Source organism: Blastocystis hominis (assembly GCF_000151665.1).
Source record: "Blastocystis hominis, Singapore isolate B (sub-type 7) whole genome shotgun sequence assembly, scaffold_6".
Taxonomy (NCBI): Eukaryota; class Bigyra; order Opalinata; family Blastocystidae; genus Blastocystis; species Blastocystis hominis.
In genome coordinates this window covers 383,423-410,467 of record NW_013171865.1, presented here as the reverse complement: position 1 = coordinate 410,467, position 27,045 = coordinate 383,423, and the positions used below count along the sequence as shown (strand labels likewise).

General features: G+C 45.5%; 12 protein-coding genes; 6 read left to right on the top strand and 6 right to left on the bottom strand.

The window, feature by feature from the left end:
- Positions 1 to 4,439: 4,439 nt before the first annotated feature.
- GSBLH_T00006791001 (uncharacterized protein) lies at positions 4,440 to 5,738 on the bottom strand (the record flags this gene model as incomplete). Its single annotated transcript, XM_013043138.1, has 9 exons — positions 4,440 to 4,541; positions 4,573 to 4,739; positions 4,768 to 4,956; positions 4,985 to 5,065; positions 5,097 to 5,225; positions 5,261 to 5,322; positions 5,354 to 5,490; positions 5,536 to 5,661; positions 5,691 to 5,738. The coding sequence occupies 9 exons, from the start codon at positions 5,736 to 5,738 to the stop codon at positions 4,440 to 4,442; spliced, it is 1,041 nt and encodes a 346-aa protein (XP_012898592.1).
- Positions 5,739 to 6,052: 314 nt separating this feature from the next.
- GSBLH_T00004265001 (uncharacterized protein) lies at positions 6,053 to 8,235 on the top strand. XM_013043137.1 has 9 exons: positions 6,053 to 6,099; positions 6,132 to 6,442; positions 6,473 to 6,855; positions 6,885 to 6,991; positions 7,020 to 7,440; positions 7,477 to 7,572; positions 7,603 to 7,771; positions 7,801 to 8,121; positions 8,152 to 8,235. The coding sequence occupies exons 2-9, from the start codon at positions 6,187 to 6,189 to the stop codon at positions 8,208 to 8,210; spliced, it is 1,812 nt and encodes a 603-aa protein (XP_012898591.1). The 5' UTR covers positions 6,053 to 6,099; positions 6,132 to 6,186; the 3' UTR covers positions 8,211 to 8,235.
- A 1,754-nt stretch (positions 8,236 to 9,989) lies between these two features.
- On the top strand, positions 9,990 to 11,920 carry GSBLH_T00004264001 (uncharacterized protein; the record flags this gene model as incomplete). XM_013043136.1 has 6 exons in its annotated part: positions 9,990 to 10,053; positions 10,090 to 10,226; positions 10,275 to 10,376; positions 10,412 to 10,659; positions 10,694 to 11,094; positions 11,126 to 11,920. The coding sequence occupies 6 exons, from the start codon at positions 9,990 to 9,992 to the stop codon at positions 11,197 to 11,199; spliced, it is 1,026 nt and encodes a 341-aa protein (XP_012898590.1). The 3' UTR covers positions 11,200 to 11,920.
- A 101-nt stretch (positions 11,921 to 12,021) lies between these two features.
- On the bottom strand, positions 12,022 to 12,551 carry GSBLH_T00004263001 (uncharacterized protein; the record flags this gene model as incomplete). Its single annotated transcript, XM_013043135.1, has 4 exons — positions 12,022 to 12,120; positions 12,152 to 12,250; positions 12,290 to 12,413; positions 12,445 to 12,551. The coding sequence occupies 4 exons, from the start codon at positions 12,549 to 12,551 to the stop codon at positions 12,022 to 12,024; spliced, it is 429 nt and encodes a 142-aa protein (XP_012898589.1).
- A 927-nt stretch (positions 12,552 to 13,478) lies between these two features.
- On the bottom strand, positions 13,479 to 14,249 carry GSBLH_T00006790001 (uncharacterized protein; the record flags this gene model as incomplete). Its single annotated transcript, XM_013043134.1, has 2 exons — positions 13,479 to 13,700; positions 13,734 to 14,249. The coding sequence occupies 2 exons, from the start codon at positions 14,247 to 14,249 to the stop codon at positions 13,479 to 13,481; spliced, it is 738 nt and encodes a 245-aa protein (XP_012898588.1).
- Positions 14,250 to 15,139: 890 nt separating this feature from the next.
- GSBLH_T00004262001 (uncharacterized protein) lies at positions 15,140 to 17,250 on the top strand (the record flags this gene model as incomplete). XM_013043133.1 has 3 exons in its annotated part: positions 15,140 to 15,331; positions 15,367 to 15,642; positions 15,673 to 17,250. Exons 2-3 carry the CDS (start codon positions 15,439 to 15,441, stop codon positions 17,248 to 17,250), a joined length of 1,782 nt encoding a protein of 593 aa, XP_012898587.1. The 5' UTR covers positions 15,140 to 15,331; positions 15,367 to 15,438.
- Positions 17,251 to 17,394: 144 nt separating this feature from the next.
- On the top strand, positions 17,395 to 18,410 carry GSBLH_T00004261001 (uncharacterized protein; the record flags this gene model as incomplete). XM_013043132.1 has 4 exons in its annotated part: positions 17,395 to 17,466; positions 17,498 to 17,863; positions 17,893 to 18,246; positions 18,275 to 18,410. Exons 2-4 carry the CDS (start codon positions 17,547 to 17,549, stop codon positions 18,408 to 18,410), a joined length of 807 nt encoding a protein of 268 aa, XP_012898586.1. The 5' UTR covers positions 17,395 to 17,466; positions 17,498 to 17,546.
- A 152-nt stretch (positions 18,411 to 18,562) lies between these two features.
- GSBLH_T00004260001 (uncharacterized protein) lies at positions 18,563 to 19,195 on the top strand (the record flags this gene model as incomplete). The annotated part of the gene is made up of 2 exons (XM_013043131.1): positions 18,563 to 18,679; positions 18,710 to 19,195. The coding sequence occupies 2 exons, from the start codon at positions 18,563 to 18,565 to the stop codon at positions 19,193 to 19,195; spliced, it is 603 nt and encodes a 200-aa protein (XP_012898585.1).
- Positions 19,196 to 21,933: 2,738 nt separating this feature from the next.
- Positions 21,934 to 23,274, top strand: GSBLH_T00004259001 (uncharacterized protein; the record flags this gene model as incomplete). XM_013043130.1 has 5 exons in its annotated part: positions 21,934 to 22,010; positions 22,041 to 22,109; positions 22,140 to 22,570; positions 22,599 to 22,683; positions 22,715 to 23,274. The coding sequence occupies exons 1-5, from the start codon at positions 21,944 to 21,946 to the stop codon at positions 23,272 to 23,274; spliced, it is 1,212 nt and encodes a 403-aa protein (XP_012898584.1). The 5' UTR covers positions 21,934 to 21,943.
- Positions 23,275 to 23,362: 88 nt separating this feature from the next.
- GSBLH_T00004258001 (uncharacterized protein) lies at positions 23,363 to 23,953 on the bottom strand (the record flags this gene model as incomplete). XM_013043129.1 has 1 exon in its annotated part: positions 23,363 to 23,953. The coding sequence occupies one exon, from the start codon at positions 23,951 to 23,953 to the stop codon at positions 23,387 to 23,389; it is 567 nt and encodes a 188-aa protein (XP_012898583.1). The 3' UTR covers positions 23,363 to 23,386.
- A 9-nt stretch (positions 23,954 to 23,962) lies between these two features.
- GSBLH_T00004257001 (uncharacterized protein) lies at positions 23,963 to 24,997 on the bottom strand (the record flags this gene model as incomplete). Its single annotated transcript, XM_013043128.1, has 2 exons — positions 23,963 to 24,746; positions 24,777 to 24,997. 2 exons carry the CDS (start codon positions 24,995 to 24,997, stop codon positions 23,963 to 23,965), a joined length of 1,005 nt encoding a protein of 334 aa, XP_012898582.1.
- Positions 24,998 to 25,894: 897 nt separating this feature from the next.
- GSBLH_T00004256001 (uncharacterized protein) lies at positions 25,895 to 27,031 on the bottom strand. XM_013043127.1 has 7 exons: positions 26,941 to 27,031; positions 26,864 to 26,904; positions 26,747 to 26,831; positions 26,602 to 26,717; positions 26,433 to 26,571; positions 26,189 to 26,403; positions 25,895 to 26,154 (listed from the first exon to the last, which is right to left on the bottom strand). The coding sequence occupies exons 1-7, from the start codon at positions 27,018 to 27,020 to the stop codon at positions 25,976 to 25,978; spliced, it is 855 nt and encodes a 284-aa protein (XP_012898581.1). The 5' UTR covers positions 27,021 to 27,031; the 3' UTR covers positions 25,895 to 25,975.
- Positions 27,032 to 27,045: the final 14 nt, after the last annotated feature.

Below are 27,045 nucleotides of genomic sequence, written 5' to 3'. Positions count from 1 at the left end.
TTCAATTACCAACCTGAGAAATACTGCTCCATACCTTCAATAATTAACGATTTCACAGAATAGAAATTATAGGATGATGTGTTCATCACACCTATTTCAAGAGATTTCAAAGAAGGAAGGTTCTTTATCTCAAAGTCACCTCCGAAATCACTAAAACTATATTCACCGATCTCGATTGATTGTAGATTTTTACAATTCAAAATATGGAATGATTTCGATCCATCATTTCCAAGATTGTTTCTTTGTTCAGTAAACGAATTCGAACCGATCTTAACAGAGTTCAGCGAGTTCAGTCCCTTGATTTGGAACACAGAAGCAACTTCAAAACAACCGGTTCCAATTTCAATTGACTTCAGCAACGCTCTATTACTAATCTTAAATCCAGATAGCTTGTTGAGTTTATTCGACCCCACTTTGTAGGTACCTTGAAACACACTCACGTAAGGATTCACCAAAGAATAGTAGAAATGGGCACCAATTAAGACACATACAATAATAAGAGAAAGAATAACAGTTATTGTTAAATAAATGTTATTGTAAAAACAATTAGACGATTTTTTCTTTTCGGTTTCTTTTTCTTTTTCTTTTTCTGTATTCTTGGAAGATTTAGTTTTCATGTAATCTGCCATTAACTGAAGGTCTGTCTTGTTACATAGTTTACTACCCAGCAGCTTAGGACAACTCCATCGAATAATAACCAGTAAGTCGACAATTGCTGTAACAACAAGACCCAAAATCACATCTATCACAAATAAAATAACTAACACAATTACTATTGCCAAGAATGTCAGCAATAGTCCCTGTGTCGAATAACCAGTTAGCCAAGTCGTCTTTTTATTGACCTCGTTATTCTTGTAACTGGTTCCCTTTCCATGTCGTCTACCATTGTGATAATAGCCTTTAAAAATCAGAGTCTTTCCATCTGAATCATATTCCTCGCCAATTCCATGTCGAAGATAAACCCATTTCACATATTCGTTAAATCCTCCCTCATAACACTTTTGTCCCTTATCGTTGTATTCAGTCATTGTTAAGCCATTGAACTGCTTTATGACTCTCACCTCCTTTCCATGCACCCAATAGCTGACTTGACTGATCTTTTCGTTGTTATAGAAATAGCAAATTCCATCGTACTTGCCTTCTTTATCTTTGCGACAAATACAAACTAGTTTGTTGTCTTCGTTATATTCTTTCCAGTATCCTTTTCTTTCTTTTGCTGGTGTAAAATATACCTGTTTTCCGTTGGCAAAATAACCCTTATACCACACTTTGCGCGGCTCGTCGAATATCTCACAATAACCCGAAGTGGATACTTCCTTATCTTCCTTCCATTCACTGATTCGGTCCATCTTCTCTTCACCATCATAGAAATAGCAAATTCCTTCTTTTCTTCCGAAATCATCTCGTTGACTAATACTGACCAATTTATGTTCAGTGTTGTATTCTTTCCAGTATCCATTCACTTCTTCTAATGGAACGATGTTTTCAATCCTGAATTGCCTGTCATAAAAACCATCGAATGTCACATTGCCAGACTCATCATACTCCGTTCCTCGACCTTGGCGATATCCATTGGCAAAATGTCCCTTGTACCACACTTTGCGCGGCTCGTCGAATATTTCACAATAACCCGAAGTGGATATTACTTTTCCTTCCTTCCACTTGCTAATTCGCTCGATTTGTTCTTCATCATCATAAAAATAGCATATTCCTTCTTTTTGTCCATAATCATCTCGTTGACTAATACTGACCAATTTATGCTCGGCGTTGTATTCTTTCCAGTATCCATTCACTTCATCCAATTTAACAAGGTTGTAAAGTCTCTTGCCTTTGTCATAAAAGCCATCGTATGTCACATTGCCAGACTCATCATATTCTACTCCCTTCCAGTTACGATATCCATTGGCAAAATGTCCCTTGTACCACACTCTGTGAGGTTCATCGAATATTTCACACCTACCAAACAGTGATATTTCTTTGTCTTCCTTCCATTCACTGATTCGATGGATCTCACCTTTCGAATCATAGAAATAGCAAATTCCTTCTTTTCTTCCGAAATCATCTCGTTGACTAATACTGACCAATTTGTGTTCAGTGTTGTATTCTTTCCAGTATCCATTCACTTCTTCTAATGGAACGATGTTTTCAAGCTTGGTTCCCTTGGCATAAAAACCATCGAATGTCACATTGCCAGACTCATCATATTCCGTTCCTCGACCTTGGCGATATCCCTCCTCCATTCTTCCTTTGAAATACAGTTTGCCTGACTCATCATTTAATATACAAGGTCCCGTAGCAATTCCTTCCACAAAAGTCAATTTACCGAGTTCAACTCCATCCTCCGAAGTAAATGTTGTTTCTCCGTGCATTTTGTTGTTCTGCAACGTTGTACTGACACGAATACCCTGAAAGGGTTCTTCCAACACTACATCGAAATGACCATCTTTTTCCGTAGATTCCTTAATGGTAAACTTCTCAGAGAGGTTGCCTTCCCAAAAGTGACCTCTATTTGCTACAGGATTATAATCTGCTCTAGGTATATTAGTATTGCTCTGAATATCAGCATCTCTTTCTGTAACAATATTATTCATGAATACAATTATAATATTATGTATGTCAGTTTGTTTTGGATAGTATGTTATTTTGGTGTTAATCCAGTTTTTATATAATTATGTTTCTATCTATTTACTTATAGGAAAGGTTTCGTTTCACCATGTAATAGCAGCAACAAGAGTAAACTACTGTTTGTCTCCGCTACTGCATAATGATTTAAATTCGAGCGCTAGAATATTATAGCGACCTTACCATACATGTTTTCGCATTTGATTAGGCTATTCTAGTTATATTGGCATACAATGAAAAATTGCTTTCATATGTGTATATTTCTAAATATTGTTACTGTTACATGATTGTATTTGGTGCATATTATACGAGATCACCAATACCTCTTTTATGTTCCAATTATGTAGTTTTTCTTGACTCTCCTATTTATTTATTATTGAAATAGCCATATTTTTGGTATCTTTGAACACCTTAGCTTGATTCCTTGCTTTTCAGGAAATAGGCCTCCACAAGGTTATAGAATTATTAGATATACGTATTTTTGTAATAGAATTGTGTTCTATCTTCTTTGCTGTTTTTAGTAATACAGTTTTGAAGTAAGGGATTGCTGATTTTGTCAATTCTGCTATCAGTGACTATCATATTGATAGTTTTATTATTCAAAATGTTCAGGGATACTTGGGTAAACAAATGAAACCAAATGGCTGGATTTCACTCATTTTGAGTACTAGAGAATGTGTAGTATTGCAGTTCGATAATGGAGTTTTCATGAATCAAGGATTTGTCCTCAATGAGCAGAAAGTGTTGAAAGTGTTTGGAAATCATCAAATTGGTGCTATTTCGTATAATGAAAAACAATCCATAGAAATAGTAGAAGGAATAGTGGATTTGGATCATGGAAGTCGATTTGAAGGGTTGATATTGACAGATAACAAGTTTGGAATTCCATTTGGATATGGTGAAATGTATGATGATGATGGAATATTGGTGTACAAGGGCATAATGATCAATTGGAAACGATTTGGATATGGAACAAGTTATCATAATAATGGTTTGATTGAATATGAAGGATATTGGTGTGATGATAAGCGATTTGGAATTGGAAAAGTGTATGATCGATATGGGAAGTTGGTGAATGAATGTGAATGGTATAATGGAATTGAATGTGATATTGATGAAAAATATGAAGGCGATGGAAGCAAACCACTGAATATCGGAATCAAACATTTGAAACTGATTGACAATTGTGTATTGATTGATTGGGATGTTTCATTGTTGTACAATTTGGAATCAATCGAAATCGGCAATGAATATTTCGAATTAGTGAAATAGAATCAATGAATTAGATATAGATACTCGTGTACTCCAATTTTAAGACACATGCATTATTGCTACTGATATCTTGGTGTAGGAAAATATATCGTTTATCATCATAAGAGATACATCCTACTTTCTTTATTGGTCAGCTATATGTCCAACAAATTGCCAGTCTATCTATCTCAGGAAAGAGTACAATCATATTCTTAATATCGATTTGACATATATATTATTCTGATTAGCCAAATTGTATCACAAATAAAGCTATTTGATAACGGTTCATTATAATGGTCAATAAACCTTATTTTTAGAAACTATCTATTTTTCACTAATTAGTTATTCCAATATATCGCATTTCATTCTTGTGATCTTCCTGAAAATAGCAATTCACATAACTAATACAGAATTGATAAACACGAAACAGCACTTCATCTCTATTACAATCTCCATCATCTATTTTCGAGTCGCTCATCCCTGAGTACCAGCGAATAGACCTCCTTTCTCTACAAACTACTACGCTCGCTAACCTTTTTTTCTCTCAAACAACCCAAAATCACACTTTACTCATCTTCTAAAACTGCCAGCTTGTTCTTGTCGCGCATCACCTCCAGTAAATACTTCGGAATCGTTAATGTCTTGCAGAACTCCGGATAAGGCACGATCTACACACAATTCACTCTTCATTCAAGCTACAAGCGATTCCACATAGTGCTCGATAAAGATCGGTTGGTAGTACCCATTGAACCGCATAGCCACATCAATACTCTGATCAAACTCGTTCTCCCAGTACTCCAAACAAATCTGAGAGCCGTACTTGGGCACTTCCACAGGAAGGAAAGGCGCTAAGACATTCAGCAGGGCTACTTCTCATTCCATCGCATTCCATACGCATTAGTGTCGTATCATGGCCGCTATAGATCGACATTTTCCGTTGCACCGCTCCACTCATCACATCGTCCACTTCCTTCTTAATCATCTCAAGCAGAGCATCGCAGAAGCTATGCAAACATTTCGGCGTATTGTACAAGATCCGGAATTTGTTCATGTTATGCTTGTACACTTCCGGGAAAATCGTATCTAGATCGCAGCTCTCTCTCGCACCTACACACTTCCTCCGGAATATCCATCAAATGGTTGTAGCGAGTGATCACAAAGTCCATCACATCGGGCCAGCGAATGTGTTTCTCTACGATGAACCCGCGATTCACAAAGCTAACGGTTTCGGAAGAAGGGAATGTGAGTCGTGACGATATCTCCGTACTTTCGCATCATTCTCTCCTCGTGCTCCTGCCAATCGTACATCCCCAATCGTCGATTGTAGTTGTTCTGGGACTCTGGATCTTCTCCTACAATAATTAACACAAGGAAAGGGAATGAGTACGGTTTAAGCAGCAAATTCCGTCCGGCTCGATTTGGATAATCGGGTATGTGTCCTTGAACTCTCTATTTCTTGCGGGAGAATAGAAGAATATACGTAATTGGGAAGAAACCGGAAAGAAGAGATTGAACACTGTGAAGAGTTCGATCTCGACAAGTGGAGCGGACTAATATGTCCACGTTGTTGTAGTTCTCAGGAGTGATGAACTGCTCCTCGTCCATATATATTTTCCTCTACAAGTCAACCCCATCCTGTACTCTCACTAATTGTTCTCCAACATGGCGCATCTGGAAAATTCCATTATGTGTAAGCTGTCCAAAAATAGGGTCTGCAGTGGGATCGGGTTTGTATTGCTCAAACTTGTACATGTTATACACAGTCTCGACATCCTCTCGGTTTGGAATCTAGAGTAAATGGACCGACTGATTCCTACCAATGCCTTCCAAGTCTCAACCTCCTCTTTCTCCAAATCAGACCCCATGAAATAATTATTTAACGGTGTTCGATCTCCGTGCCGGTGGAAAATCTGCACAAATCTTTTGTCTCATGCACATAATATGTTCATACTTGAGCTTGTGATCCGGTATGATTTTACCATAAAAGTTACGGACTCCACACAGTCTAGAAGCAAACGGTTTAATCGAACGTGTCAACATAAGCAGATATGTAGAATGGAAAGAGGGAAGGAAGAAAATTGGCTCGCTTTTTGGAATTTCCAAAATTGGTTTTTCTCTCCAAAAAGGGTTGCCTGGAAATGTCAGCTATTACAAAATCGGGTATCTGATTAGTTTTTGAATTTTACAGATAGAGGGATATTGTATTGGAATTGATCTTGGAACAACGTGCTTTTCGTGTTTTGATAAATCATCTTTAGATATTCCTGCGTCGGAGTATGGAAAGATGACAGAGTGGAGATTATTCCTAACGATATGGGAAATCGGACAACTCCTTCCGTCGTTGCCTTCACAGAAACTCACCGACTGATTGGAGAGGCAGCGAAAGCTCAAATCACGACGAACCCTCAAAACACCGTGTTTGACGCAAAACGACTCATCGGACGCAAGTTCCATGACCAAATTGTTCAGAACGACCTCAAGCACTGGCCGTTTAAATTGGTTGCCGATGAGCACGACAATCCCATCATTCAAGTCCAGTATATGGGCGAAACCAAAAACTTTACATGCGGTAAGTAAGTGCAGGAAGATTGAGATATAGAACAAATCTCCTCCATGGTTCTAAGCAAAATGAAGCAGACAGCGGAGAATTATCTAGGCGAGAAGGTTACAAACGCAATCATCACCGTTCCTGCTTATTTCAACGACAGCCAGCGTCAATCAACGAAAGATGCTGGCCTCATCGCAGGCCTGAACGTTCTGCGTATCATCAACGAGCCGACAGCAGCAGCCCTGGCTTACGGACTGGACAAGCTGAGTCAGTCTGGAAGACGCTACGTGCTGATCTTCGATTTGGGCGGCGGGACGTTCGATGTGTCTCTTCTGGCGATCGAAAAAGGCTATTTCGAAGTGCTGGCCACGAACGGAGACACCCATCTGGGAGGCGAAGACTTCGACAACAACCTCGTGGACTTCTGCATCAAGGTATTTTTAGCGCAGCTCTGGTTGCGTAGGAATTCCGGCGGAAATACCATCGCGACCCCTCCAAAGCGCAGTCGTCCATCCGCCGTTTGCGTTCGGCCTGCGAGCGAGCGAAGCGAATCCTGAGCAGCGAAGTATCGTAGAGACCTGCTCTGTCTGTGAGCTAGAACGACTATCGAAGTGGAGAGCATGTACGACGGCCAAGATCTCGTGCAGCCCATTACGCGCGCCAAATTCGAAGAGCTGAACTTAACTCTGTTTAAAAACACGCTGAACCCCGTGCGGAAAGTCCTCGCCGACGCCAATCTGAACGTTCGCGACATCCACGACGTCGTGCTGGTGGGCGGATCGACGCGGATCCCCAAGGTCCAGGAGCTGCTGAGCGATTTCTTCAACGGAAAGCAGCTGTACAACTCGGTCGATCAGGACGAAGCGGTTGCGTACGGCGCCGCGGTGCAGGGATCGATTCTGATTGGCTCGTCGAAGGAGATCTCGACGGATCTGATTCTGCTCGACGTGGTTCCGCTGTCGCTGGGCGTGGAAACCGCGGGAGGCGTGATGACGAAGATCATTCCGCGGAACAGCACGGTGGGAAGAAGCGGAACAGGAAGAGTTGATGGGTAGATTCCGACGCGACGCATGAAAATGTTCACGACGAACGAGGACTTCCAGGAGGAAGTGGAGGTGCAGGTGTTCGAAGGCGAGCGGCCGTTCACGAAAGTGGGATTTGCCGAGTGGCGTGGAGCGTAGGACAACAACAAACTGGCGTCGTTTATTCTGACGGGACTGCCGCATGTGCTGAAGGGCGTGCCGCATATCGAAGTGACGTTCGATATCGATTCGAATGGAATTCTGCAGGTGACGGCGGTGGAGAATTCGACGGGAACGGAGGCGGCGATCACGGTTATCAACGATAAAAGTGGGGCAGCGATGCGGCCTCGCGCGTAGATCACTTGAAGCCGGAGGAAATCGCGAAGATGATCGAGGACGCGGAGATGTTCCAAGTGCAGGACGAGGAGAAGCAGGGCTCGTTGAAGAAGAAATCAGAGCTGGAAACGTATTTGTATAAAGTGAATAAAATGCTGCGGAAGTCGGAGATAAAGAAGAGCATGCCCAAGGAGATGAGGGACGCGCTGCGAGGCGAGATTGGAGACATCCTCGATTGGATTGAGGAGAATCCCGAGGAGAAGGGGGAAGTGTATGAGAAGAGGATGAGGGAATTCGAAAGAAAGGCGGAGTTGAAGATTGCGCCATTTCGTGTTTTTGATGGTAGGTACTAATGGGCGGTGTACGATGCAGACGACTTTAAACCGTATATGGTGTTGGAGAATGGGGCAATTATCGATCGGCTGGACTAGATCAGTTTTAAACACTATTCGTTTTTTTGTTTTTGTTACTATACAAGCGTGACTTTGTTGACAGCCCATGCTTCCAGGGAGTGTGAGAAGCAGTGTAGACAACATTGATCCTCAATTTTGGAACCAAGTGTTTGAATCGATTTTGCGTATTTGACTTAGGATTGAAATCGTTCGAAACGTGTATGACGATAAATTTAGAAACGAGAGTGGCAAAATTCAAAATCTCTTCGTTGGCTTATACCCCAGTTATTTGGATGTTGTATTCCTGTATTCTATTTTCTCACATTGCAGTGTCGAGAAAGAGGGACGGAGGAAGCACACAGATTTTTGGTGGATTCGATTTCAAAGATTTTAAATGATTGCCTGTACCCTTCTGTATCATTGCGCCCCAGTCATGAATTGGTGGTTGAGAGTGCTTCTGTTCATCAATAGAAACGTGAATTGCCGGAAAACGGAGAAGCTGAACGTTCTCAGAACAAGCGAATGCATCTCCTTCCGCAGTCTCTTCGTGTCGCGGAGAATCAGTCTTCCTTCTCTCCCTTCACAGCCTTTCGCAGTTGTGAAATCCTCTATTTCCGTATTTACCACGAACTCATTCATTTGAAATCATGCAAATCGTCCTGTCTTGTTGCCTTTCGAAGTCTCTATCACGATCAGACTGACATTGATTGCAGATGGTTTCACGATCTATTGGAACACGCTCGTGGCTGTAATCCCTCGCTTTGCAGCGTTTGCTTTTTTGCGTTCTCTCCTCTCACTCTCAGAACGCCGACTGCGCCATCCTTCGCAAGGCTGTTGCACATATTCAGCAGTGCCACTCGCCTTCTTGCGTTCTCTGCAACGCTGCGAAACATTATCACGAGCAGCAGAAGGCACTCAACAGGAATCGACGCCATCTCACTCCTTCCTACTTTGAGTTAATGTCAAACAGCGAAGTAAACTCGATTTGTTTGCTCTCAGGAAGATGAACCGACGCGTTCGCTTGATTCGCGAAGCCCAGTCGCCTTGGTGGAGTTTGGATATGCAGCGCGCGATCCCAACGCTTTTTGCGGACCTGCAGAAAGCAGAGTAGATGATGTTATCACGTGTGAAAGTAGTGTAAGCCATCTGTTTGAGCTTCCTGTGGATGTGAAACGGCCGGGATGTGAGGATTATTACCAAGTGATCGAGCATCCGATGTGCCTGAAGACCATTGAATATCGCGTTAAGCGGAAGTTCTACCACAGTCTGGACGCGTTCAAAGAGGATGTGATGCTGATGTTCACGAATTGCTTGACGTTCAATAAGGTCGTGGAAGGGTTTGGGGTTGAATCGTAGGACCCTTCGATTCAGGAGTATGTTCTGAATATCCAGAGCTCGTTTCTTTCCCAATTAGAAAAGCATGAGAGGAACGATAAATGGGCAAAGGATGAATACACGCAGAAACAAAGCCAGATTTGTGCTCTCTGCGAAGGTGGCCATTTCAGTCTTCGCTCGCAATGCTTTCATTGCATTGGTCCCTGCCATAGCAAGATTAAACTGGATCAGAAATACTATCTGCACGCCACATTACAACACATCTGGTGTGAAGAGTGTTACAAGAAACTCGATGAGACGATTCAATGCGAAGATGGCGTGGTTCTGAAGAAGGATTTACAGTTAAAAAAGAACACGACGCGGTATGACGAAGATTGGGTGACTTGCTTTCAGTGCAAGAAGAAGTTCCACACGATCTGCGTACTGTTCAATAGTAAAATTGCTGAGCGAGACAAGCACTGCTTGTTTGTTTGTCCCTTTTGTATGCAGAGCCATCCGGAATGGAGGCTTCGGGTCAACGTTCCGGCCGTGCTGCCTCGAGCAGAAAGTTTCATTTGCGATTGGGCACTCTGATTGATTGTAGACTTCCTTGAGACGGATCTGAGTCGATACATCGAGCAACGAATCATGAAGTTGGTCATCGACATGCAGAAAGCGGAGGCGGAATCCCTCAACACAACCTTGGATCGAATCGAAGTACCCCAAGGATTATCCGTTCGAGTTCTTGTAAACTCGGTACTTCGTTCGTTTGCTCCATTACGATGCTAGAAAAAAACGTGGACCATGAAGGAAAACTTCCAAAAGTACTTCCAAGGCTGCTCTTTCATATCCAAATGGCCGTATTGGGTGAAATGCATTTGTCTGTTCCAGGTATCATTCTCTGTATAATCCACGCTCACACACAGAAGATCGATTCCATGGACGTTCTTTTATTCATCATGTACGTCTACGAATGTCCCGAAAAAGGCTCTCCCAACGAAAAGACCGCGTACATTTCGTATCTGGATAGTATTCGCTACTTGTCGCCCTCTCGCTATCGAAAACCCATCTACCAAGAAATGGTTCTCGGCTATTTCGCCTATGTCAAGCAACACGGATTCAAATCGGCATTAATCTGGGTGTGTCCTCCCAAGAAAGGAGACGATTACATCATGTACTCTCCCCATTGTTCTCTCTAATGTTTCTAGCTTCTCGCATCCTCTCGAGCAGCAAACGCCGAATGAAAAGCGATTGGGAGACTGGTATCACGAGATGCTGGCCAATGCGCACAAGCAGGGAATCGTTACGGAGGTTTCCAACCTGGTGAACGAGTATTTGCAGGGAAACTACAATCGCAGTAAGGATGACGTGGCGTTGCTGGCAGTGCCTCAATTCAGCGATGATCACTGGGTGCAGGACTCCGAAGAGAAGTGCAATTTGCTGCTGAACGTCCAGAAAGTGAAGCCGCTCTTGGAGCAAACGGATGAAGTGGAATCGGATGTATCTCATTGTTTTGACTATGTTTTATCAATCATAGACCTCTACGTCCACGAGAAAACGAGCAGCAAAGAAGGGCGTTTTATTCGCAAAGATGTACGAGTCGCTCAAAGTCGTTTGCTAAAAGCTTTTCTGAGCCATAGGACTACAAAGATCGTCTCTTGGTGGTCAAACTGCAGCATCAGTGTCATTGGTGCGGTCGGTATATCGACGATGAAGTCCACTTCAAGCTTCCAGAGAAGATTTCCTCTCCCGTGAAGCATCGATCCGAGAAGAACATTCTCATGGCTCCCTTCTGCTGTCTCGCCTGTCTCTCCAATCTCTCTCGCGAGCTGCAAACCAGCGCGACGCGCATCCCAGCCACTCGGTTTGACGAGCATGACTGGAACGAGTCGATGATTACTCGCTCTTTCGAGAATCGCCAGACCTTTTTGAGCGTGTGCCAAGGAAACCACTACGAGTTCGATCAGGTTTCCTCTCGCTTTTGTCTTCATCGTAGCTTCGTCGCGCCTCCTACAGCACCATGATGGCCTTTTATCACTGTTTCAACCCGGATATTCCCAAGTACGGCCACAGCTGCAATCGCTGCATGCGCGAAATCACCACCGGCACGCGCTGGCATTGCCACAAGTGTCCCGATTACGACATGTGCGACAGCTGCCGCGAGAAGCACAGCCACGAGCACGAGCTCACGCCGATCGCTGTTTCTGGCTTTGCGCGCGATGAAAACGTTTGCTTTATGGACGTAGGGCTGGGAAAGACGTTCCATGCAGACCTTCCAGGGGAATCCGGGAGACTCGCAGCTGCAGGCGTTAACGCATTGCTTTGTGTGCGATAGCGAGATGTGTGCGGTGCCCTACTGCTCGCTGATGAAGACCATGGTGCAGCACAGCTCGGTTTGTGAGAAGGGGAGTTGCAAACTATGCCGACTGTTTGTGAGGATTGTGGAAAGGCATGTGAAAAGCTGCACGGATAGCAATTGCAAGGTGGACCATGATATTTGTATTCGGAAGGACAGGATTTTAAACAAACAGTCATTTTAGTTTTGTTTGCATAATAAACCAAAGCGTTTGTCGATTAACACGTTTCCTACCCACAGACCTTCCTTCATTCCGATCTTTTTGTTCTTTTCGTACTCCTACGTTGATCAAACCACGCAAAGTACCTACAACGTTGATCTCATCGAGACTACCCTTAAAACCATTGTATAATTCTATTCTCTGAATTCCAAACAGTCTGCAAGCCTTTAATCGAATATCTTCCGTAATCTACGAAATAAGCAACCACTTCGGTAATCGATTATATACCCAGTCAGAAAGAAAGTCACGGCGAATACGCTCCCATTCGCCAACTCCGTACTTCTGGATTCCTTCAATCAACAGCTTTTCCTCAGCCAAGGTCCACGTCTTTAATTTTTTCAAATGAAAATACCTATGCGGTGAAGCCAAATAAAAAAGGATACTCTTTAACCAAGTTTCCTTCTTCGTCAATCATGTCCTTCTTACAGAAGGTTTTCCGCATTTCCTTTCTCCATTCCTCTCTAGAAACAAACTTCTTCTCTTCTTCCATGTAGGAAAGGAAAACAATGGGGATTGAAAATGGGTAAGATAGAAAGAGGGATTGTAGCGGTTGTAACTATGTCACATTATAGGGCATAACTCTAGTCTCGGATTATTTACCAGGTTGCCAGTGGGAAGGTGGGGTAAATTCCTTTTCAAAGCCTGCTATTCTATTCCTATCATGATTAAGTCCGTATATCCAAGTCTATTTTAAATTGAGGTTTTTGAAAAATAAAATAGCCAATCAATTCACGTCGGGAGTTTCATTACGACTCTGAGGAGATTATAGCGTATTGTAAAAAGCTTAATTACAATTTTGTACTGCTATTTAATAGAGTATTTTGTATACTCCATAATTTAGGCCAAAGAAAGACTACATTGCTGATACTTCGTTCTCAAAGACCGTGTAATGGAACCTGTACTTACCAATTTAAAGTCCCTAACAATTATTCTAATTGGTTGTTTTTTAATAATCAACACTGATTTTATTGAAGAATCCGATAAATAGTAGGTAATTACACGCAGAAAGAATTTAGATGTGATTTAAATTATTTTGAAAATCGAATGAAATCCAAAAATAGCCACTATTTGCGACGTTATATGTGTTTCAATGTAATTTTACCAATATATGGAAAAGCGTCGTCATATCTTGCCCTATGCAAGATTTATGTATTCTACGATGGTACCCTCTGTTGGTAGCGGCACCAAAGTGATATCTGACGAAACAAGAAGTGATATTAATTCCTCTTCAGAATTGCCGTATCTGTCAAATCCCAATTGCAGACCTTCTAATCCGCAAACCGCACCCCTATGTGTCCCTACGTCGAATTGGGTCCCTTGCCCATATAGCAAGTTTTCATATCGTGCTAAGCTCGTTTTTCACAGATCAACCTTTAAGCTATTAAGAATGTAAGAAGTGTTTTCAACAAACAGTCTATCACTTTGCTTGAAGCTTTTCGTTTTCTTCCTGCAATTGCTCAATACGACGCTCTAGTGCAGATACTTGTTTGGCAAACTTCTCGCGCTCTCTGAGTAAATCCTCCTGTGTCGGTCCCTTCTCCTTTTCGATAATCATGTCTCGCATTATGTCCTTCACCTGGTGGAGCTGGTTCTTGTAGGAGTCACATTCCTTCGTGAGACTTTCAATTTCGTCTTGGCACTACAATATACTATTATTATTTACTACGTCTACCTTTAAAAACTCTTGGTAATAGTAGTTTGTAGGTCCGTATAGTTTATCTTCCAACTCTGCAACCCTATCCTTCAGTTCGTTGATCTTTTGTCTGTAGGAGGCGCTCTCCTCGTTTGATTCGTAAAGGAGCGTGTTCAGCCCTTCGATTTGCTGTTGAAGTCTAGTGAACGTTTCTTTGTATTGCATAATTTCCCGATTCTCTCTCTCTAGCTCTTCGATTCTCTCCTGATCTCGCAGAGCTATCGACTTCATGCTGTCCAGCATAGAAGTCGCGCGACTGAAGCGCTGGGACATCTCCTCCATTGCCTCCTTCCATGCCTGCTTTTCTTTTTCAAACGTTTCACGATCCACGCAGTTTGCATGGATAGACTCTTGAGATTTAAAATTATCCGTTCCTTCCTCCACTTGCAAATTATCCACTTCAAAATCGCTAGAAAAGTCCAGATCATCACTTTCCCAGTCATTCGTCAGTTCTACGCTCCCTTCAAGTTCTCTTAAATCTTCACTTGCATCCATGCTAGTTCTTCATTCAACTTTGATAATTTCTGTTTGTTTGAAGCAAGTTTATGACTATTTTCCATTTGATTCTATATGCCGTCTATTTACAAAAGACTTTATTGGATATTCTTCAATGATTCGCATGACAGGGATATTGTCAATGGATGTGCATTTATTCGATTATGGATGCTCTGGTTCAAGTTCAAGTGCCGTTTCCTACATCGACGGCTTCCTTAGATAGTTCAACGACTTCGTCCTCTACAGATAATCTAACGGCGCGAACGTCGGTTGAAGCCATCAAATCCCGCTGGACGAACTGGTTTAAGCTGCAGCCAGATATCACAGTACCGCCCGTTCCGGAAAATGACCTTGTTGATTCGCTCATATCATCCTCGCTTTCTGGAGAGCACAGCTGTGATGGGAAAGATACACTTCTCAAGTTGGCCTTCACACCGACGAAGAACGACATGCTCAACAGCGCCCAATTACGAATTCTCTATTCCTTTGTGGATGTTATCGAAACTCCAAAAGATGCCTTTGCGTTACGTCTGCTCCTGCAGGATCGTTTGATATGCACAATAAGTGATAAGAACAGTGCGTGTCTTCAGAATGCTGAGTTTTCCGGTGATTTCTTCCGTCTGCTGCTTCTCTATTTCGATCCGTCCCTGGCTCTCAAGCTCGATGCAGCGTACAATGGGTGGGAAGACACAATCTGCACTCTTGTCGTGGATCCTGCGAGTTATCTTGACTCTGCTCAGCTGTGGGCTCTTCTCGAGCCTCTACAAGGATACCAGCAGCGTTCTGTGTTGTGGATATTGCTCTGGTTAGTTCACACTCTTTCCTTGCATTCCTCCTCTCCACTATCTCCTTCATTCGATGTTTTCATTCCTTTTCGATTCTCCATGTAGTCCTATCTGCGAGATGCAATGAAAAACGTGACGATGATTTCACTAACCTCCATTTCCATGATGATCAACACGCTTCCTTCGATCTCTCAGGCCTATGTCGTACTGTCCTTTACTTTCTCCGTGACTTAGAATACTTGTTTTTCCTGTCTATGTCAAAGCGTTCCATTTGCTCTGGTTATACCGTTTTCGAATGTACTGCTTTGATTTGCGATGTTTCTCATTTCCAGATCATTGGTCCAGTCATCACAACGGAAAGTCGCTACAAGAAACTGCTTCCTTCTTCCCACACAGCCAACTGTATGACCTATATCGTGCTGGATATTCGAAAAGAAGTCGCTGCGCGGAACGATTTTGTCAGTGTAGTGGATGGCTGTGTGGAAGCCACTCTCTACTCGACTCTCTCCGCCGATCAGACGACGCGGATCCATTACATCCACGTGCCCTACAGTTCAGGAAACACCGAGGGAAATGTGTATCAGCAGATGTGCTCTGCGTACCAGGACGTAGCAAAGCGTGTTTGAGTTTACTCCTAGCCAATCATCATTCTCTCCGACTCTGAAAACGAAGCCAGTCTGGTTTCGCTTGTTTTCCAAAAGGCGCAGCGATCGTTCGTGTCGATTGCGATGAATGAGAAAGACTCGAAGACCGACTTCCCGAAACTGCTGGACATTCTGCTATCGAACGACTACCAGACTCCCAAAAACTCGATCAAACCGCTTCGAGGGTTGTTGGGTGGCTGGACTTGGTGGCGAAGCTGGAAGCAGCGCAGCGATACCAACACGTCATCGAGCGATTATTACAAGAGTGCCAGTGCTGAAGAGGAAAAGGTGGTGTTGGTCGCTCCGTCGCGGAAGGAAGACGCGTCGTTCATTGAAGACTCGCATTCGAAGAAGTATTTTGAAGCGATTCACAACTGTCTGGACGGAATGATGGCCGAAATCGACCGCAGCTCGATCGGTACGCAGATCGCTGCGCAGCTGATAACGATCGTGAATTCGCTGCTTTATACCCATTTGGTGAGGGTTCTTTCGGAGAGCGAAATCGGCCAGGATTTTGCGGAGATCGAGGCGCTTCAATTGGCGGTGAAAACGGATGAAAGTTTGGGTCGTTCGGATGCTTTGAAGGGAACGTATTTGATGATTCTGACGAGGAAGAATATGTTGTTGGTGACCGCTGCGGTGGTTGAAGTGGGCAAAACAGAAGAGAGTCAGAAGGTGGAGGAAAGGATTGAAGAGGAGGAACAGGAGGAACAAGAGGAGGAAGAACAAGAGGAGGAGGAAGAGGAGGAAGAGGAAGAAGAACAAGAGGAGCAGGAAGAAGAAGAAGAGGAGGAGGAAGAGGAGGAAGAAGAAGAGGAGATTGAGGATAAATGTGAATGTGAATGCGAAAATGAAAATGAATGTGTCACTGATATCAAAAAGGAAAGGACGGATGAGGACAAAACAAGCTGCGAGGATGAAAACGAACAAGAAAATACTACAAGTGACGGCACAGCAAGCGAAGAACATGAAAGAGAGAAAACCGAAAATGAATCTCTTGAATCTCCCCAAGAGACCAATCCCGCCGATTCATCAGAAATCACCACCGAAACGACGAGTGAAAACGACGATCCAAACTCCGCCGACCCCTCAAACACCAACGAAACAAAAACTCCATTCATGGAATCAACAGACATCCTTCCATCGCAACAATCGATTTCCTTAGAAGAAGAAGAAGAAGAAGAAGAAGGAATGAATGCCGAAGAAGACAGTTTGGATGTGGACGAGCAGCGAGAAATGGAGATCGTTTCCCGAATCGTGGAGTCGCTGGAAAGGTTTGGATCCTGTAGCGTGGACGAGGCGAAAGAAATCGATTGGAATCACTGCGAGTCGTATGTGGTGAAAGGCGTGATCCCTCTGCAGGAGGTTCAGAACGTTAACATCCTCGTTAGTGAAGAAAATGGAGACACCACAGCTACATCCCCACAAATAATACACATTCGATATGGATCAAATGGAGAGATCTATCTTCAAGTGGATTACGCGATATTTGTAGTGAATGAAATAATGAATCGAATTGGAACCTTTTTATCGGGTGTTTGTTTCATATGTTCGGTTGTTTGCGTTTGCTGAGCCGCTTCACACGTTCTTTGTGCCTTCTAAGAAAATCCTTCTTATTCCCTAGAGCTGCTCGATCGATACCAAGCAAACACCTGTTTTCCACTTCTTCCGTCTCGATGGGTTGGGTTTGAGAGAGGTGATTAAGTCATAGCTGCAAAGGATTTTTCGAAAGGATATAAGTTCATTACTGAGGGAAGTGCAACCATTCTCTTCCCTGAGAATAATGATGTGTTCTACAACAAGGCACTCCTTTTTATAGATCGATGATGAATTAGGTTCAGGTCAAAAACCGAGATTTGTCTATCTTGATGATTACCTTGTTTGGAGAAATGCGAAAGCGAGAGATGGAAACTCTTAAGCAAGAAAAGCCAAAGCGATACGAAGGAATCATCGCAGAGCGTAAAAAGGTAGCCGAGGCAGAAGGAAAGCCCTATCTCGCAGAAGATGGTCTCTACATCCTGGAAGCATTGGCTGCCTCCGGTCTGCGAAGTATTCGTTACTGGAAGGAGATTCCGAATATTCGCCGCATTATTATTAACGATATCGCTGATGCAGCTGTTGAAAGCATGAAGGATAATCTCGCTTACAACAAAATCACCTCCGACCGCGTAGTTCCGAACCAAGCGTATTTCTTTCGGATCTCTTCAATCAAAGGGATGCCACGATGGTGATGTACCAGAATCGAAGCCCTTCCTACAACCGCTTCGATGTGATCGATCTCGATCCCTACGGATCGTGCAGTATCTTCCTGGACGGTGCCGTGCAGTCTCTCTGCGACGGAGGTTTGCTCTGTGTGACCAGCACCGACCTCACTGTGCTGTGTGGCAACCATCCGGAAGTGGTGTTTACGAAATACGGCGCCAATTGTCCGAAAACCCCCTTTTGCCACGAACTGGCGGTTCGAATCGTGCTGTACACCATCATGATGAACGCAGCCAAGTACGGACGCTCCATCGAAGTGCTGGGTGCCTTCCAAATCGACTTCTATGTGCGTTGCTTCGTTCGAATGTATGTGTTTTGAGCGATTTCGAATCAGTCACGACTCCAAAACCGCGATTAAGCAGTGCGCTTCGAACTCGGCATTGCTCTACTACTGCAACGACTGCCACCACTACCAGCTGCAGCCGTTAGGCCGTTCGCACAGTGCCCACACAGGGAGGTTTGAAGGGTAGAAGAGAAGCCAGGCAAGTTCCACCCGCCGAATTGCGAGGTCGATTCGCACTGTCCGCTCTGCAACGGCGTCTATCGCGTCGGAATCTCGCCAGGACCTGACGTGTAGCTGGGCGGTCCGGTGTTCAGCGGCGCGCTGTGCGATCCGCAAGTGATGGACGCGGCGATTGACCGACTGACGAAGCTGTACGTGGAGAAAGACGAAGGATTGCTGGCATTGAGCTCGTACCTCTGCTCCACCCATCCGATTCTGCTGGGCTTGCTGACGGCTGTGGGCGAGGGAGAGCGGAGTGAAGCGTAGATGAAAGAAGAGCTGCCGATTCCCTTCTATTACAGCTTCCATGGCATGACATCGACGCTGAAAATGACCGCGCCGAAGTACATCGAGATCGCCTCGGCGCTGCGTCGGGCCGGCTACCAGACCTCGCAGAGCCACTGCGATCCGCTGGCGTTGAAGACGGACGCGCCGGGAGCGGTGGTGTTCGACATGTTCCGCGCGTACTTCCAGCAGTTCCAGAAAGAAGCGAAGAAGGAGTGGCTGGAGGCGCTGCCGGACGGGTTCGTGAAGAAGTGGCTGACGGAGCCGGCGAGTGGAAGGTATGACTTCACGGTGCTGGAGGAGATGAAGAAGGAGTACGAGTTCGCGCGATTCCCTGGGAATCCGGAGCCGAATTGGGGTCCGAAGGCGCGCGGCAGTTTGAAGCGATCGAAGATGGATAATGAGCTTTGGAGTGTTTGTTGGAAAAGGGAAGCGAACAAACAAGGAAGAAAGGAGGATTCGAATTGATAAATTGATGAAGAAGAAGAAGAAGAAGAAGAGGAAAGGGAATCTACTGGAAGAGTAGATTCACGAGGAAGGAGAGAGCGAGAAGGAAGACTTCAAAGCTGCGGTGCTGCATGTAGATGTAAATCAGAGAGACTTGAATCACAAATCCGCTCACAAACATCCCATCAAAGCAGGAACGATGCCGAAGCGACAGAATCACGAACGCCAGCAAGTTATAGAAGAGATCTGCCCGTCATTCTTCGCTTTGATCCATACAAGAGACATAACTCGGCGCTCCGACAAACCCAGAGAAGAACAAAAGCAGCGTGAGAGCCATGAAAACGCCCGTTACGATGAATAGAAACGGAGATCGCTCGGGCTCTTTGCAGCTCGTGCACAGCAATGAAAGTAGAAGAAAGAGCCGTCCCTGCACTGGCATCGACTACATTCTGAAGGACGATCGATTGGCGTACCACTTGGAAGGCGAGTGCGCAAACCGTATTCACTCCGATCATGTGGAAATCGGTGAAGTGGAGGATTTTCATCAAGTAGACCACGCCTAGGAGTGAAGGGCGGGGTGGGGAGAATACAGGAGAGAACGCGAGCGAGAAGAGCGCGGAATAGGGAGCTGAGAGAGAGATGAAGCGATGAAGAGGAAGAAGAGGAAGATGATGATGATGATGTTAATGATGTGGATGATGTTGTTGAAGATGATAAAGAAGTGGGGACGGAGGAAGGGGAAACGCTCGATTTCACGGGTTTATTGGGTTTGTTGGAGAGTTTCGCTCGTTTTTTCGATTCTCGTTTCACCGTTTTTTCTTTGACTTTGATTGGGAGTTTCGCCGAAGACGATGAAACGGTCGCGGAAACGGTCGCGGAAACGGAGGGCGGGAGCGACGAAGAAATGGCGGGCGATTTGGACTTGGGTTGTTTTCGCTTCGACGCTTTGGAGGGAAGCGACGAAGAAATGATTGGACGTTCCGAGGGAGTTTCAAAAGAGCCGGTTCCTTGCAAGGGGGGAGAGGGAGTTTCTTCGGAGGGAGGGAATTGTGTTCCAGGAGTTTCATCGACTGGTTCGTTGGAGGAAGTTTCATTTATGGGTTCTTTGGAAGGTTCTTTGGAAGGTTCTTTGGAAGGTTCTTTTGTCAGCGAGGGCGTTTCATCCACAATGGAGGGCGTTTCATCCACAATGGAGGGCGTTTCATCCACAACAGAATCGTCCAATGGTTCTTCTCGTTCATCATTCAAAATATCCCCTTTTTCTGGAATTGCGCAAACATCTTCCTTTTGTTTGGGTCGAGAATAGGGAGTGAACTCGGGAGCATTCACATTGAAACGAGAAGAAGACATGGAACTGTGATGAGAATACGAGGAATCCGATGACAAAAAGCAATCATGCGTCGATAGAGAATCCGAGAGATGGTACGCCGAATCGTGTCCAAAACGATTTGAAGACTGTGCAAAAGGGTCCAGAGACAGCGGAGCATCTTCAAAGGGATAATCAGCATGAAGCGTTGAACCCGTAGAATAATGGTTATACGGAAACATCGAAGAGCTCGAATCATAAAACGACGGAAGATCTGGTAGGGCACTACGTTCTTCCACCAAGAAACTCGAATCCATGCGAATATCATGATATCCCTCAAGAGAATCAAACATTGCACTTGATGAATCGCTAGGATACATGTGTAACCCCATACCATTCTCTCTGCTCGAACCAAACAATGGATCCGAGTAAATATAAGAGTTTGGAGCTAAGTGGCTCGTTCGAAAGTTCCGACGGCGCCTCAAAACCTCATCTTGGTCCTACACCCTTAAACGACAAAATAATACCCAGTACATTATCGACCATGTCATGGTAGTCTATATAGTCATAAGGAACATATCTTCCCGGTCCTTGAGAAAACATTTCCGACAATTAAGAATTTTGGATTGCGCTGACTCTCGACAGAAAGCTAGTACAAAATAAACTGCTTCTGTAATGAATACTGAGAACCAGAAATATGCGAAGAAAACCACAGATTTTTGGAATCGCAAAAAATAGAGAACATTCGTAGAGCGAAGGATCGCTCATTATTCAAATTTCGAAGAAGAAAAAAGCTCTAGACCCTTGCTTCACCATTTTCTCTTATTTTCAAAAGCACATCGACAAACTCTTCGTTCAACAAACAGTTCAACTATTGTAAACGATCTATCCTATCATTCAATTTGAGAATTTCCATTTCTAGGTTGCGCAACTCCTTCACAAAATGAGCGGCTCTTTCAGCATCCATTCCCGTAAAATATGAAGTTACTCTGTCTATATAATAAAATCATTCAAGCGAAATTTAGCTCCTACCTGGTTTTTCATGTTGAATCTGAAATTCAAGTTCTACATCCTGAATACGGTATTCATACAGTTTGTCTTTACATAACGAGTAATGATTTCGAAGATAATCCAACTGGGGTACTGTTGCCATATAATAGCGACCGATATTTTCATTGCACTATGTCGGAAAAATCGATTCTGACACTTACTTTCCCGCAATACACTTCGCGATAGCTACAATCACAATCGAAGGGTTCTGTTGACAAACAAATCCCTGTATCAACTTTAGAATTTGCGATTTCTAAGGAATCATGATTTTCTAGCAAAGCACGTACTTGAGAGAAAAACCAGCTGGTCCTTCTCATTTATGATACAATTTGAATCCGTAAGCATATTGCTACATCGCTTACACTGATAAACGATGGAAGCCATAATTGTCAACAGAGAATTGAGTTTCTTGGATGGCGCTGACTCTAAAATTGCAGTTTCTCGGTACAGGATCTCAGAAATCGACAATTGTGAGAGCGAGTGGGGATGTCTGTTTTTCCTTATCTGTAGCTCAATCGATTGTAGTCACGATCCGAAATGGATTAAAAGCAGGAGAATGGTTATTTGACTGTGGCGATAGTAATTCCTGTCGCTTTCCATTATTGGTAGTCACAACGCATCAGATGTACCGATTGCAGAGAGAAATGAAAAGTTCGTTAAGTGGAGAACGGATTCGGAACCTAATCATCCGTCCTTCGCGTATTTCAACGATTTTTATCACGCACATGCACGGAGATCATATTTATGGCCTTCCTGCCTTTTTGAGCGACGCAGGAATCAGTCGCACACAAAACAACCAGACCTATGCTCCAGTAGAAATCTATGGTCCCTACGGTTTGGCGAAATATCTCAAAACCGTGTTCCAATTAACCGACACCAAGACGAACTGTCCCTGCATAGTTCACGAGCTGTTCTCTGATGAAAACGATCCCCGCCTAGACGAATACGCATCAAACAGCACACGTTTGCACTACGAAGATCGGCGCATCCAGGTGGCGCCTCTGTTTCCCGCGTCTGACGGCTTCTGGGATCTCTGCGAAGTTGAAATGTGGGTGCATTGCGAAGTAGACGACGCTCGGAAGCGTTCGAGCAGGCAAAATCAAGCACACCGTCGATTGCTTCGGCTTTGCGTACACTTCGCCGCCTCAGTTTAGTCGCTTTTTGGATCGAAGATGAGACGTTAGAGAAGCTGGATGAAGCGAAAATCCACGAATTGTACCAGGAGAACGCGTCGAAATTGCTAACGACGTGCGGAGTGACGGAGCAGGATGTGATTCAACGTCTTCAGCAGGGAAAGAAAGTGGTACTGGGAGAAAACTGCACGATTGATCCCTTCGATTCGACGCTTTTCGCGGAACAGAAAAACACAAAACGATTCGCCATTTTAGGAGACACGAGCGATGCTCGCTCCATGCTTCCTTTACTCAAACAGACAGACTTGCTAGTGCACGAATCCACTGTGATTCCGCTTCAGAAAGAGCTTCGTACGCTTCAGATCGCTGTTTTTTTGTTTAATAAAATAGGCGGCCGTTCGATGGAGGACATCGAGGCGATCGTTCGCGAGAGCGGTCATTCCACGGCGAGAATGGCCGGAGCGTTCGCGAAGGAGTGCGAAGCCAAGCGCTTGGTGCTGACGCACATTTCGAGTCGCTATCCGGCCAATTCCAAACGCTTCGACAGTCCCGAAATGCGCGAATTGCGCGAGCTCGCGGTGGTACGATCCATGTCGTGGCGTGAGGCGTAGCAAAGTTTCGGCAGCGAAGGCGTCGTGGTGGCGAACGACTTCACCTCGCTTTCTCTCTGACTTTCCCATGTTTGTTCACAAACACACAACGCAAAGATACACTCCATGACCACTACTGCAGCAGTCCGGACACGCTCCACAGCTTCACATTCCCCGACACAAACCCGCAAACGATCGACCCGTTCAAGAACGACAGCGCCGACGGCTCCTCCTCCGTCTCAATCCTCTCCACGCACTTCATTTTCTTGCTCACATCATACACAAACACGCTCCGATCCGCCGCTGCCGTCGCCACAAACCGCCCATCCGGCGACTGGCACAGCCCCACGATCTTCGCTCGATGGTGCCGCAGCCGCCCCACAACCTCGCCGTTCTCCTCGTTCCACACCACCAACACGCCGTCCCTTCCCACCGAGTACGCCATCCCCATCCCCATCCCCACGCCCAGCATCACGCCCGTCACCACCGACTCGTGCGCCTCTTTCGCCGTCCACTGGCACCGCAGCGAGGCTTTCTCCAGCTTGTAGAGAATTACGGAGTGGTCCGAGCCCCCCGAGATCACCAGCGAAACGCCCTCGAAGCAGGCGGCGTCCACCGAGGTCACGATTCCCTCGTGGAGCCGCGACACGTGACAGGGAGCCTCGGTTTTGCGATCTCCGCGCGGAACGCAATGCAGCATGACCGCGCCCTAGAGGTCAGATTCCCGCGGAACACTCACATCGAAACTCCCGGAAACGAGAATTCCGTCGGAACGCGCGAGCGCCAGCGAGGTGATCTGGCCGCAATGGCCGGTCAGAAAGGCCTCCGCTTGGGGCGAGGAAGCGAGAATCGCGTAGTCGGACGACCCCACAAAACTCCACTCATGGACGCAGGAGATGGCATGGATGGCTCGCTGGAGATTCTGGCTGCCGGTGCAGGCGAAGGAGGCGAATTCGTGCCGAAGCAGCTGGTGGTCGGTGGAGCCGGAGACGAGATGGCAGTGCGAGTCCACGGCGAAGCAGGTCACGGCGGCGCTGTGGCCTTCCAGGACCCAAAAAGGCGGCGAACTCCACGCATCGGAATCGATTCGGTCCGCAGAGAGCAGAAAAATGGCGGGAGTGGCGAAGGAGACGGCGAGGAGCGAGCGAGCCGCGTTGAAGCAGACGTGGGCAATGCCGACCGACTGGTTCAAGCAGAAGCTTCGCTCGAGCGTGTCCTGCTCGCTGCTGGAGGGAGCTTCCGAGGCGTGGAGCGGACTCAGCATCGAGGGAGTCTCCGCGTCGAAGCTGAGCAAATTGTCAATGGAGAGGAACGAATCCACGCTCGACAAAATCGCGTCGATGCTCTCCTCGACGGGCGATTCATCCGGAGACGCTGTTGCAGGGAAGGGAGCCAGTTTGAATCGCTTCACCGAGCCATCCAAGGAGACAGTGATCAGGTTCTGATCGTTCTGAACGCAGAGCAGGTGCGTGATTTCCCCGTGGTGTTTCCCGCTATTTGTGGAATTCCAGAAAGAGCCCTACAGGTTGTTGTGCGCGTCTTCCACCAATCGAACGAACTTTCCAGCGATCGTGTTCCAACACCGAATGGAATGATCGCGTCCTCCCGAAAACAAGAACTCTCCGTTTGAGGTCGAAGCGAGCGCCGTGACATCTCCTTGATGTCCGCGTAATGTGCTTCGCAGCGTCGGCGAATCGTGAAAACTGGACGCAGAATAGCAGTGAACATCCCAGAGATAGATCATTGTATTTCGACTTGCTGCTGCGAGCAGATTTTGAGACTAGAGAGAGAGACTCTAATCGAGACGGAGGTACGGGGATTGCGTGCAAACAGGTGATTGCGATGGACTGCGACTCGAGTCGATCGACTTGGCAGAACTGGTTGACTGGATCCAACACGATGATCGATCCGCTTGTTGTGCCGCAAGCCAGGAGAGAATTCGGGGGGATAAAACACATACAAGATATAGAATCGGCGATTCTGTATTAGGAGATACAAAAATGAAATGAATACAGATGAGTACAGGCTCCATTACGAGCGAGATCCCATATAAAAAGTCCCTCCGTTCCGCAAGACAGGAGAATCGAGTGGGTGTAAAAAAGAAGCTGTAAAACCGGAGAATGATGCCCTCGTAGACAGAAAAGGAGCTTATACTCGTCGCCTGCGTTTAATATACAAATTTGATGCTCCGCATTTACATAGCAAAAGCTGCGTGTCACAGAAACCCATTAACATACTAGTTCCTAGTTTCATCCCACAAAATGGGTGACATTCTTTGTACTCCGATACTTGTTTCATGCTACAGAAGTGAAGGAAAATCGGATAGACAAACCACAGTGGGAGAAGGCAGCTGTTCAGGTAAATGTTCTTCCACAGCCATGAGCGGTTGCTGAACGTGAAATAGGAACGATATTGTATACGGAGCGAATCCCACTGCTTGAAAGCAGACTCATCCGACTCTCGTCCTCCACCTTTTCTATTAACAGATCGCTGCTACTCTTCTTCATCTTACATATGCATTAAGAATAGTATGAACAATAAAGAATAATAGATACGGTGGTGTATATTACAAAAAATCGGCGGGATTTTTGGATGGATTGAAAACAAACAAACAATCAACAAACAAACAAACAAACACACCAACACACTCACTGCTTGAACGTCTTGCCACTAATTGTCGTCTTCTGGACCTCCATTTCTTCGAACTTCGCCTCCTTCAGCACTACAGTCCACATTGCTCCCAAAGCCTACAATTCTTCCACTGCTCCGCGCGATTTCGCATTCTCCCATGCAGGAACGTCTTGCTCGACTTCACATGATAATCCAAATAAAAGCGGAAGGAGCTGAGCAGCGCAGCGGCCTTCTCAGCGCGATTCCCCGCCACGTTTTCTTCGTTGAAGGCTACGATCCATCCTCCGCCCAAAACATCAAATACCGAAGGAGAGGAACCCCACCGACGGCTTCTCCTTGACCATTCCGTGGATGTCGTTGGGCTCGTCGCGCGAGAAGGTGACGGAAGGAGAGCCGACAACGGTCCGCTTGGCTTCGCTGAACTCCAGAAGGAAGACCTGCATCAGCGAGCGGTCCGTGTCGTCGGTTTCGTTGATGGAGAAGACGATGGAGACGCTTGTGGATTTGGGGATGATGTAGCTAGGAGAGAGGAAAGGGAGGGGTGGTACATGGGCTCGTGGAGGTAGAAACTCAAGATCTTGGGGTAGAGGGAAGAGAGAGACCCGTCTTGCAGAGCTTTCAGGTATTTGTAGAAAGGAGCAGCGAGAATGTACTCATGGACAGAAGCCACTTTCTTTAGATAGGAATCTAGTGGTCACCCAATGTCAGGGGGAAAACCGCCTTCCTTCTCATATTCGGCCTTGGGAACTTCAAGGTAGAGATTCACATGGAGCTTCGTGCAGGGACGAATGACATCACCCAAATTCTTCTTGACGTAGGCTTCGACGTCGCAGCTAGGGTAAAATCCACTTCCAAAACACACTCTTTGATATCATCCCAGCAGGAGCAGTTCACCATAATTTCAGCATGCTCTACATCCTTCTGCTTTATGAAATCGATTCTCATTCCTGCAATTGACGAATACGTTCATACGTTGTACCTTCACTTTGATTCAAGGTCACTTCTGTCTTAAATTCTTTGCTACGAAAATTAGCAGGATACGAAATAACCCAATACTTCTCAAAAGAGTTCACCAGGAGCTTGTAAAGACTGGGATTGAATCCTCCCACCCACAGGTTTTGAACTTCCTCAGCCATGTTCTCTCAATCGTTTATCTTATTG